At 39.1% G+C, this 11905-nt stretch overlaps 1 protein-coding gene across 2 annotated transcripts; it reads right to left on the reverse strand.

Moving 5' to 3' along the window:
- Positions 1-3409: 3409 nt before the first annotated feature.
- Positions 3410-11322, reverse strand: LOC116854075 (early growth response protein 1-B-like). 2 transcript variants are annotated; one of them, XM_032835611.1, is made up of 3 exons: positions 10892-11322; positions 6226-7113; positions 4754-5031 (listed from the first exon to the last, which is right to left on the reverse strand). In XM_032835611.1, the coding sequence occupies exons 2-3, from the start codon at positions 6944-6946 to the stop codon at positions 4754-4756; spliced, it is 999 nt and encodes a 332-aa protein (XP_032691502.1). In that variant the 5' UTR covers positions 6947-7113; positions 10892-11322. The 2 variants fall into 2 exon arrangements, with proteins under 2 accessions (XP_032691503.1, XP_032691502.1); XM_032835612.1 differs by lacking the exon at positions 10892-11322 and having other exon boundaries at positions 3410-5031; positions 6226-7358.
- Between the last annotated feature and the right edge of the window lie 583 nt (positions 11323-11905).

Consider the following 11905-nt stretch of genomic DNA (forward strand, 5'->3'; position numbering starts at 1 on the left):
AATCCTTATTCCAATGATTGCTAGAGAAAACTGAATTTGTTTGTGACAAACACTGTATGCGTAATTTTCATCACGTTCTGTCTCTTGGCTATTCTTGGCGTCGAGAATTTAGTTTGACAGAGCTTGTTTGTCTTTTGTTGTATAAGCGTTTCGCTACGCTTTCTCTATTTAACGACGTAATAATTGAATTGAATTATACACGGACGACTTATACGCAAACACAAATATGGAAGTGAAAGTTCGACAGGAAAGATTTCAAACAAACGATTTGTTTGTCCTTGCGGGCGAGTACACAAGTGGTTCTCTTCGAGGGTAAGCGGCTCTGCCGGCATGTTTCTTTGTGTCAACCCGATCTAATGACAAAAGGCCGCCGGTGTAATCTGAGATTAAGGTGAGCCGTTGTAATCCGTGTGCGTTTAAGGCATCGTTTAGCCCCAGTCACGAAGGCAAAGTCACCCTCCAGTAATATCGTCTGCAACAGGCCGGCTTGACAGGGAACGATTCAATGGGGATAGTCAAAGGAAGAAGTGAGGTGGGAGAGAGAGAAATTGTACAGGCAAAAAGGGGCGGCAAGGAAGTATCTGCACACGAAGTGGCTCGCGCGCAAAATAGCGCGAGCAGCGAAGCGATACCTGATTGAAACATCGGCCGAAAGAGCGGTGATAAATGGATGTTTATTGTATAAGTGTAAAGCGCCGTATATTTTGGTAATACAAACAGATTTTATCGAGCAAGTTAAAACATTCGTAATTTGTTAAAACCGGCTTATCATCATGTACAGTTGCTATTTATCTTACGATTATCCGAATAATAACGAAAATATCAATATTAACGAAGAAAAAGTAAAAGTGAGAGTATAGGAACACTCTACTTTTACTTATCTTTTACTAATTTTAACATATGTAATTTCTTAATTCAATGCGTTTGCGATTAGAGAGTGGAAGTCTTAAAACTACCCTATGATTGTTTCAAAGCCCGAAAAATGATCGAAATAATTAATTACCTAACAATTTTTATCGCCTTGTGATGTGCAATCAAAATTAGTGAAGAAAAAGTAAAAAAGGCAAGTGAGAGCAGGAATATCATTCATTAATTTTGATTGTATATCACAAGAGCTTTATTTTCTTTTTCAAGCTTTATTTTCCTTTTCGATTTTTTTTTTAAATATTGTTCTTTGTAAGTTGTAATATTAACATATTGTTAGTCAGTCATGAGAAAGTAGTCTACTAATTGAATATTGCTAGATAATTATCTCGCATTTTGATAATGGTTTATCAAAGAAATATGTTTCAGAATAAAAATAAAATAATTAACGCACATGTGTCCGTGCGTGCGTGCGTGCGTGCGTGCGTGCGTGCGTGCGTGTGTATGTGTGTGTATGTGTGTGTATGTGTGTGTATGTGTGAGAGAGAAAGAGAGAGTGAGAAAGATTTTTGTTTTAATTGCGAAAATCTGAACTGAAACTGATGGAGTAGCCTTAGAAAGATAAAAATTAAATATTGACAAAGAGAGACGTTTGAAACGGAATAAAGTTTTGCACCCTCGCGAGAAGGACTCACCGCGCGGAGCTTGGTGAGGAGAGAGAAAGGCAAGGGAGGCTCTAGGAGGCTCTAACTTCGCTCGCCAGACAGCTCGCGGTCATATATCTGCAGGACGGTAGGGGGGTGTCAACGAGCTTCGACGAATGTCCCAGCGGGGTTTCCGCTACCCGCCTGCTACTGAAACTTTCCTAGTGTGAGAATCCGTCGCACTTAATGCCGAGCTACCGCGATAGCTCCTCGGATTATCCAATCTTGTCCATCACGCGTCCGTATCCGCATTACGTTTCGAATGAAAGCTGAGAATCCCGTTTCCTTGCTGCTGTCATATTGAGTCGAGAGATGACGTCGGAAGTAAGTGATCGCGTGAACTTCTCTCTTTCATATCGTAACGTTGAAGTAAATTCCACTATTTCCACATATCATTAGATTGATAAAACGTACCGAAACTCTCATTATAGTGCACGCGCACTTTATAATTTTTTTTTTCATATAAATTCTTTTCAACTTTGTTCTCTGTTTTCAATAGAGTGCAATAACAGATTGTCAATAAGATCCACCTAAGCAACATGATAAATTTCATAAGGATATAGTAAATTTTTTAAGAGCACACATTTCAGTGTTTAAAATATAAATAAAAGGATAAAAAATTACTGCAATAATAAATCTATTTCTTGTTTACAAAATTATATGATATTTTTTACTGTATAAAATTCCTCTGTACATCTGTTGATATATCTTATTAGATATGTTGACATGTTAGATGTCACAAATCTCGATTAATTGTCGTGAGGCACATTTCTGCTAAAAAAGTGACGCGTATCACAGTTTAAATTATACAATTATTTACTACCGTGCGGAAAAATAAAAAAAACACTCATAGCAAATTCTCGATATATTTTACTAATCTGTACTTTATCGAATCAAGAATTTAATTATTTTCAACATACACACGCAATTTCTTAATTCAGTATGGTTGCAATTAGGGTGCAGGAGTCTTAGAGCTACCCCATGACTGCTTTGAGGCGAAAGATTACCGAGATAATTAATTACACCTAACATTTTTTTGCCCTCTCGCCCTTCTGCGAGGATCGTGGATTCGCAACCGCGAAACATCCCGTACAAACGTATTGTAATGTAAAAAAACGGTAGAGGGGGCACGCACACACAGGGCTGCGTATGGTAACCGTCCGTTGCCGAGGACGAAAGGGCGCAACCCACCGTTCTCCACCCCACATCCTTTACAACACATCGTATAAACGAGCAAGGGGAATCTCTATTACTCGAGGGGTTGCAGTTGGCTGGTGGAGCCATCCTGAATTCAATCACCGCGAAAATGGTGGTGGCCTTCATGGCAGCGTTCACAAACATGTAGCGTCTCTTTATTTAAATACGCGCTCGTCCTTGCGACGCATAGATCTCTTAAGAAAGCAATGCAGTTACAGTTAAACAGTCAAACAAATTTAAGTTACAGTTTTACAAATTTAAATTCAATTTACGGTTACAATCAAACAAACATATCTTGATATTAACAAAAAGCAACGTCGCTTTCATGAATTACTATTTACACTTTTTTTTTATGAACATGCTTTTATGAATTATTTAATATTTCTGCCTACGCAGAGTATCCCGTTTATAAAAGTATCGATCGCGTTCGTGCATTTAAGATCTACAATTACAATATAAAGATAATTGGCACGCGAACAATATAATAAATTTATAATGGAAACCTAGAATTGCATGTATACGATGGAAAAATGCAAATTTGAGGAACTACTATTATCGCTAAGATAGGAGAAAGGAAATACGGCATGAAGACTAAACGATATTAATTTATAAAAATACATTTACTTTATTCCAACAACGAATAAATCTCTGTTAAATATAATAAAATATATATTGTGTGTATGTATTTGAGTCGCATACAAGAAAGTTCAATTCAACACTATCTCCCCTTCAACTTTAAATTTCAATCTTATATATATTCTTTATAATGATTTAATTATAACACTTCAATGAGTAAGATCTTGCTGAAAGAATCTGTTAATAATATCGACTGTTCTTATTATTTGCGAATAAAGACAGTGTCATTACGCGCAGATCGCATAGAAGTCGTTAAGTCCATCGCTATCAACGTAGAAAGCTGGATTTGTACAACGAATTTGTACGCTGTGAGTATTCATTGATTATTGGTGGAACATTCCTTTTACTGATTCAATCAGATACATATTTACCGATTCATTTGAAAAGAATATGGTAGATGAATACGAAAGATAAATTATCTAGTTAATGAATAATTTATTTCTGTTACTCTTTTAAAGTGAATCAGTGAATGGTCACTGATATCAATTATAAGTACAGCACTGAGCACTTTCAGTACAACACTTATAACTGCAAGATAATAAGTAAATACATATATACATTATATTACATTGCATCGCGCAAAGTGATGCCGTCACAGAAACTGGTACCGCTGTGAGGTACGGAAACGTTCGTTAGAAAATATTGTAGAAAATATTGCGAAACTCTCAACAATTACGTATCAATTTTTGTCTCATATTGCAAATTCGTCGCGCAACGAATTTTTATTTGAGTGTAAGTGATAGTATCAAAAATATTTTGGTATCTAAAGTTATCAAAGCAATCGTGGTGCGCGTCACGTCTTGTAAATTATTGTGAATAATACATTTGTAGCGCAACACAATCACACATACGCAATCTATTCATGAAGAGCGTATAATTTATTATAAATGACAAATTATACACAACAAATTTTCCTCACATTTTCAAGCATGACTAGAAAGAGAGAAATCATATTATTGATGCATTATCATCTCTCTTCAGTCTTAATGTGCAAATCAAAATGAATGATCTTTTTGCTGCGAATAAGTTAATAAGAATTAATCGTGCAAAATGCTCACGCTCGTTTATACATTCGTTTTTAATTTTCTTTCGGAAATTTATTCTCAAACACAGACTTTCTGAGGGACGTCTTGAGGATGTCCTGTAAACGTTCTGAGAACATAAGGACGCCTTCAAGACATCCACAAGATGTCCCTTGGAAGTGTGTCTGGGTTGATTAATAGCGATACCATGTGTATCACTTCCAATCGACCGGACCCTGTGTCTCCGATTATCCTGTATGTCATGGGGATTTGAGATTTAATAGTCTTTGCGACTGATTTTTTTCTTTCTTGTAGCGAAATGTTCTGCGATTAGACGTGATACACGTACGGTGAAAGTTGGCTGGCTTGCTGTAATTGGCTGAAAGCGAACACGCCTAATGCCGCCGCCGCCGGGACGCGGTACGGATCGCGAGGTTCGTGAGTCCTGGTGTGCTTCTTCAGATGATCCTTACGACCGAACCGCTTGTTACAAAGCGGACAGCAATGCGGTCGTACGCCGGTATGAATTCGCTTATGCCTAGTGAGCTCCTCGTTCCTGGTGAACGACTTCTCGCAGGACTCGAAGTCGCACTTAAATGGTCTCTCACCTGAAACGATGGAAATTGATGTCACATTTTTGCGTTTGTGACATAAACTTGTCAAAATTTGATATACTTCAGGAAAAGTGCATCATGCATTATTGCAACAAATTTTAATCTGTCTGATCTTCTTGACATACCTCAGAATTTCGCGATCAAATTTCTTCAATATGTTCTACAATAGCAATAAGAAAAAACTGTTACGACGAATTTGCTGTTAGGATACAAGGTAAGAATAGAGCGGCGATGTTTACCTAGTCTTTCTACGAGCTTTGCTTACTATTCGAGGTTATTGAAGATGACGAATGTAACTTCTATCAGTATTTTTAGTAAACTGTAGAGATCCATATAAAAATACCGCAATTATTTTCGGATCGAACATATATATATATATTTTTTTTTATTTAGTAGATATTTATCTTATTTGCGGCTATTTTAACAGGAATTAGGAAACCTAAGATAGAAATATATTAATAGCAAATGATTACGTTTGATCATCGGTTTATTCTTATCTGTAGTATCAAACTGAAGATAAATCTGATATATACTATTGCATTTATATTTCATTTCATGTTTCATGTTATGTTTATATATATTTTTTCACATTTCTATTTAGAACATATTAAAAAAGTTTTACTAGAAAATTTTGAGATACATTGTATACAATAATTAGCTATTTAAATTGACTATAATGTGATTATAAGAACTAATTACATCGAAAGAAAAATATTTTGTACTTGTATATAACTATAATCACAGAGAGAGAGAGAGAGAGAGAGAGAGAGAGAGAGAGAGAGAGAGAGAGAGAGAAATATTTACTATAAATCATAATAAAAAACCATCTTTTAATTAAATTTTACTATAGTATTAATGATGACAACCTCATATGTATGTTGCTATAACCATTTTCGTGTTAGAAACAAAAAGTATAATTGACGAAAATAACTATAATTTTAGTTAAATGAATCATTTTTTTCTCAATAGTTTTTTATCGTATCTGAACTGAAGAAGATTTCAGTTAAAGTTGAAACGTTTTGACTTAATTAAAAAAAGGGCAAAAGAGAGAAATAGAAAAGATAACTTAGGAATATTTGAGCATTTATTTCAGATATATTTTCACTGTGCATTCTTATCTTGTCATGTCTATTTTAACAAATGCAAGTATAAATTACATTAAAATTTATATTGCTAATTTCAGCTTACCTGTGTGTATGCGAACGTGACCCGTGAGCTGACCGTTGTTGCTGAACGCCATATTACAATGTTGACAGCGGAATTTTTTGGGACGCATCTTCTTCATTTGTTTGACGGCGACATCCTGTTGGTGAACTATCTGTACCGCCTCTTCGACGGATTGATTGTACAATTCAGGAGCGAATAAATTCGAATAGATGTGTCCCGTTTGGATATTGCAATAAACGCTAGGATGAACACCCAGATGAATCATTGGATATAAGCTGGGAAAAGTATGAAGCAACCCGGACACCATCGAATTCGTGGTCGACGATGAGTTTTCGGCATCGTGACTCGTAAGAGGCAATGATCCCTCGGCGTCAGAACTCGCGAAAGACGATGGTCCTGCAGCGTCCGGGCTCGTGAACGACGCTGGTCTCATAGGATCCGGGCTCGTGAACGACACTGGTCCCATAACATCTGGGCTCGCGAACGATGATGATCTCGCGACGTCCGGACTCGCGAACGGCGTACGCTCGAACGCGCTCAATGACGTCGAGCCCTCGTCCTCGGATACCGCCAGAGCAGCAGAAGGGTTACTCGTCGATGTTGTCGAACTCGGCAAAGACCTTACAAGCTTGTCGTCTTGCTTCGGTCCATTATACAATATGTTATCTATGGTGAACATCGTGAACCTCCTATTGGTGGTGTCCGAAGTAAGCCATGGTTGAAAAAGATCCTGCGGCATCATCCACACAGGTGCACGGTTAAACCGTGCTGTTGGAGATTCCGATCGTGTCACATGAAGTTTTGCTACTGACTGTTTGCCAGGTAAAGAAAACCTTCCTGTTTTTCAGCTTCTCCCTCTCTCTCTCTCTCTCTCTCTCTTGCTTCTTCTACTCTCCAATAACTCTGTAACTAATATAACGCGATTGGTAGCTCATACAAAACTGACGTGTCTAAACTCACTCCGAGCTTTATATAGGAAATAGTCCCACCCTCCAAATGGGATTGGGTAGCGTCCTTCTGCCCAAAGCAATGGGCGAAGAAGGGACGAGAGCTCTTGGCAGTAGGGCCGAAGGTGGGTTTAGAGGGGCCTGTCGAGGGCTCGATGCGCGATACGCATCCCCCTTTGTAGTGAATTAATCGGTCGCTGCGGCCACGGGGCTTTCGCCCCTTTTGTCACGGGGGAGCACGAGTGCAGGCAGAGAGGATGGGGCACGAACGGACGGTCGGTCGGCGCGGAAAGCCCGCGAGAACGGGGGGGAGGGGGTAAAGAGGGTTGATGTGAGGACGGATGGATACGATATCGAGGGATCACGAGACCTATCGGGCCCACCCCGTTCTCTTAAGCATGGCTTCTTCGGGGGGTATACACCCTCTAGATCCATTAGTTTTCTCAGTAAAATCCTAAAAACAGTTTACAGTATCATGAAGCATCGTGGTAGCTAACAAATTCCGGGCTATTTAGAAATTTGTCTAGAAACTTTCGAAAAGAATACATCACAGTTGAACCGCTTTTATGTCATGGGTAACCAATTTAGACGGTGACTTCATTTATAAGAGATTTATGGGGAGACAATCCTTTATAAATAGAAAAAAAATACAATATTATGTGGCTGTAAATGCATCCGACATAATACCAGTTCATAATACTGAGAATAAATATATTGCACTTTCATAGAATAGATTAAGGAAGATAAGGGGGGGAACTTCATTTTTTTACTGATTATTGAATACAACAAAGTGAAAAATAAAGATTCCGTAACCCTGGAGGGGCAAATGAAGACCTGACAATTGATATTAAAATATTGATCTGTGTTATTGTTTATCGATTTCTGACTAACATGCATCTTGCGTTTTTTATATTATATAAGATTGTTGTTCGCGCGCGCGTCGTTTAATTTTCATCGATTACTTAGGCAGACGCGGCTCGGTCATGGTCGGCTACGCGGACTAAAAGAATAAATTGTTTACGGAAGCTGATGCGTTCGAAAATCGGCGGAGAGGCCACTTTAGACACAATGACGGCCGGGACGGACCGAACGATTCGAAGCGCTCGCGTTCGGGGTGTCGTGTCGTATGTGGAATATACTGCCTGTGTGTAACAGCGAGAAGGTCTCTCTGGGGGTGGAGGGCTCCGCAAAAGCGCGCCGTTGATTTATTGTAACACTCGAGGAGGGAAAGAGAGAGAAAGAGAGAGAGAGTGAGAAAGTCGCGCCACCCTCCAGAAGCGGAGAGTCGCGCTCGCAGAGCCGCACCACCCACCCTTCTCTCGTCGTCGGCCGTCTCGCTTTCACCGAGTGTGACGACACCCTTCTGTCAAAACGATGTTCCTACAAAACCGGTCGGGGGCCATTGATACCGGGCTCTGCCCTTTGTCGCATTCGTCACGACATCATCGCCGCCAACCTTCCGCCCGTCGCTCGTACCTCCGCGCGTTCTCCGTTCTCCGATCTTCGTGATGTCGGTGGAGAAGCACCCCTTGGAACCTCGTAGAATCTTACGAGCGGCGCGAGGAACCTCTCTCCTTTGGCGCGCGCGTCAAATACATGGAGTTTACGTCAGTTTGAAGATGGATGGATCGATCTGAAGTCGATCGATCGATCGGCCTTCGCGATTACTTCTGTCTACCTCTTCTCGCGGCGAATTCCGCGATCCGTCTCACTTGAAGGGCCGGAAGTCACAACAACGAGCCGCAGCTATCGGCGTTCGTGCGTCAGGGTTGCAGGTCTTCAGAAATAAGAGAAGAGAGACACAAACACACGTATGTATATAACTATCGGTTCGACAAACAATATATTCGCGTGTCGCGAATTTCTGTTGACATACAAACACCAGAGCCCTTTTCAGTGTCAAATGCTTGCAAGTCTATCTCCAACTATTGATAATTTTTATTTTATTGAATTCAGTAATTAATGCAAAAATAAAAGGTTTCTTTGACGTCATAAAAATGTACTGAATTTATTCACTAAATAGAAATCGTGAATTCCTGTAATTCTTCTTTCATACTCTTTTATAGAGGCAGAAATAAATTAAAAATAGGAGTAGAGAGAAATAAATATATGTGTGTGTATAATGATGAAATAAATGAAACAAAACAGTGCAAAAATATCACTCTATTTCTACATTTTGACTTTTTTTGTTTCGATATATTGTCGTGATAGATCGTCATGAGATTATTGTAATAATAAACAAACGGTCGCGCTGCTTTAAATTCAACGCATCATTAGTAGATGATTATAAGAAAGTATACAAATGAGATATCTCGTGAGTCGTCCTTTATACGTGCGGTTCGTTAAACACAAGATATCTCGTGAATCATACACAATGTGTTAAGAAAAATTAAGAGATCCATCAAGTCCCGACACTTTTTTTTGCATGATAGCTAAGCTCACGGTGTACAATCGCTAGAAATTAGTCTACTTCGATTGAAACGAAAAAAAGGAGGAAACATGACCGATTGTGGGTGCGTCGCTGTGCGCCTTGCGCTATCGTTCCCTGACGTTTCATTGTGTACCTGTCAATGACCGATGATGGATCAGACTGCCACGAATATCACAGATTTCAGCTCAATTCTACTGAATTTATTGGGAACATGTTTTTTCCCAGTTCGTTGCGGTTTACAAAGAGGTATTGTGCCTACGGTCGACTACAAAAAGTCGCATTACACGCGGGAATCCAGAGTGTTTAAAAAAATGCGACCCGATGTCCCAACTGCTGTACTTAATATTTTATTGTTGTTTGTTGTTCTCGCGTGTATCCTTTTTTATTGATGACTTTAACGTTCCCGAGTGAATTTGATCGGGCACTCCCGAAGGAGCGTCACAATAGAAATATGTAAACAGTATCGATGATATGAATAATATTCAACGCAAAGAGAAGAGAGTCGATTAAAAGATTTGCGAGACATGCGAGAGAAAGCTGAAAATGTCAATCGAAACTAAGTTCGAGAGAACGTCTAACAGCTACGCGCAGTTATCTGTCTACCAAAGAATGATGTAGTCGTAAAAAAACAAATTTGTCCACGCAATATTGTGATTATATAAAAAATGGAAGTTATTAATTAGATTATTACTTAACGGTTACTAAATGTTGTGTTATTAATTGTAATACTTAAATTGTGATTATTGTGAAATAATGCTTTGTGCATTATTACCTGCCTCATACTGCCTCTAATTGATTTGTGTATGCCTCTTATTGGCTTTAATTTAATTTTGATTGAATATCTAAGAGATCGATTTCTTCTTACTTATAACAAAAATATCAATCGTTGCAATAGTAAAAAGAGGAGGATCGATCAGAAACTGAACACAATTATTAGAGTGCCGAAATAACATCCTGTTTCCACTGAAATTCTGAAACACACGAAATGTTCAATTCTAACTAATCTTTGCCTTCAACCCCTATGTATGATATAGTAAAAATGACGGGTTCACACATACATACGCACGCACGTGTCGGCCAACGACGACAAAGACAACTTGTCGCTGCGGTAAGGAGAAAAAAGTGGCATAAATCATTGGTGGGTAGCCGCGCCGATGAATCTCGGCTGGGTTCATCCACGTGGAAGGGGCATAATCAAATTTCGCCCCGCCATGCCCAAGGGGCGGCGACTCTGCGGTCATGCACACTTTCGAGGCCTTTCTGTTTGCCAGGAGGGTGGGACCTCGTCGAGGGCTATTATGGGGCTCACCCTGGGCTTTCCCGTGGATTTCACCCCGTGAAAGCGCACGCAGAGTACGCCACTCGCGGAAAGTCACCCAGTCACCCCATCCGACCATGCAGCAGCCACCGAACAATCGTGCCGCAACGTGACATGACGTGGACGTGACGCGACACACCGCTTATGCCGTGTGTCGAAGAAACGCTGCTCCTCGTCGTGTCTTCTGCGAGACAAATCAAAGCGTCGTGAAAGAGGAAACGTAATCGCGCTTACGTCTCTTCCCCGTTGAACGGGACTTCCCAAATTAAGTGTTTTCTCCTTTTCAGATCTGTTATCATAGAAATTTGACGATTCTTCTACCTGCATGGTATACGATATGAAAAACATTCAAGTTTATTACAATAATTCTGTAGCAAAAAGTCAAATACATGCATTTTTAAATAAATATATAATAAATTCAATAATAATTCTCTATAACTCAAGATTACAAGAATTTTGCTGTAATTTTTACTACAATAATTTTTCCATGTATTTGGCAGCGATTATTCTTGCGCGTTAATTTTTATTTAAATATTATGCAAGGTATGAGATGGCAGCGATTATTTTTGGCAGCGATTATTTTTGCGCGTTAATTCCATGTATTTGGCAGCGATTATTTTTGTGCGTTAATTTTTATTTAAATATTATACAAGGTATGAAATTTTGAAATTTTTGTTGCACGCTAAGTAACTGCTGAGATATCACACAGAAATGTCATAATTTACATTTTTACATTTAGTGAATTTAAACTATGTCACACACACACACTCTCTCTCTCTTTCTTTCTCCCTTTCTTTCTCTTTATAGTATAGAATACTAAAGAAATACTAATTTTAAAATAACTATACTTTTCTTATCACGAGATTAATATAGATTACGAATGCACAGAATGTTTTAACACGATTCGGCACGCAACTCACACGCAAACTGGCTCGAAGGGAGATCGATGCGGTTTATCTCGTTGGTTATCTCTCGACGACGGCTGAATGCAAAAATTAACTAGCG

The sequence above is a fragment of the Odontomachus brunneus genome, unplaced genomic scaffold, assembly GCF_010583005.1.
Source record: "Odontomachus brunneus isolate Ranch 3 - 2012 unplaced genomic scaffold, Obru_v1 Obru_scaffold_007, whole genome shotgun sequence".
In the NCBI taxonomy this organism is placed as follows: domain Eukaryota; kingdom Metazoa; phylum Arthropoda; class Insecta; order Hymenoptera; family Formicidae; genus Odontomachus; species Odontomachus brunneus.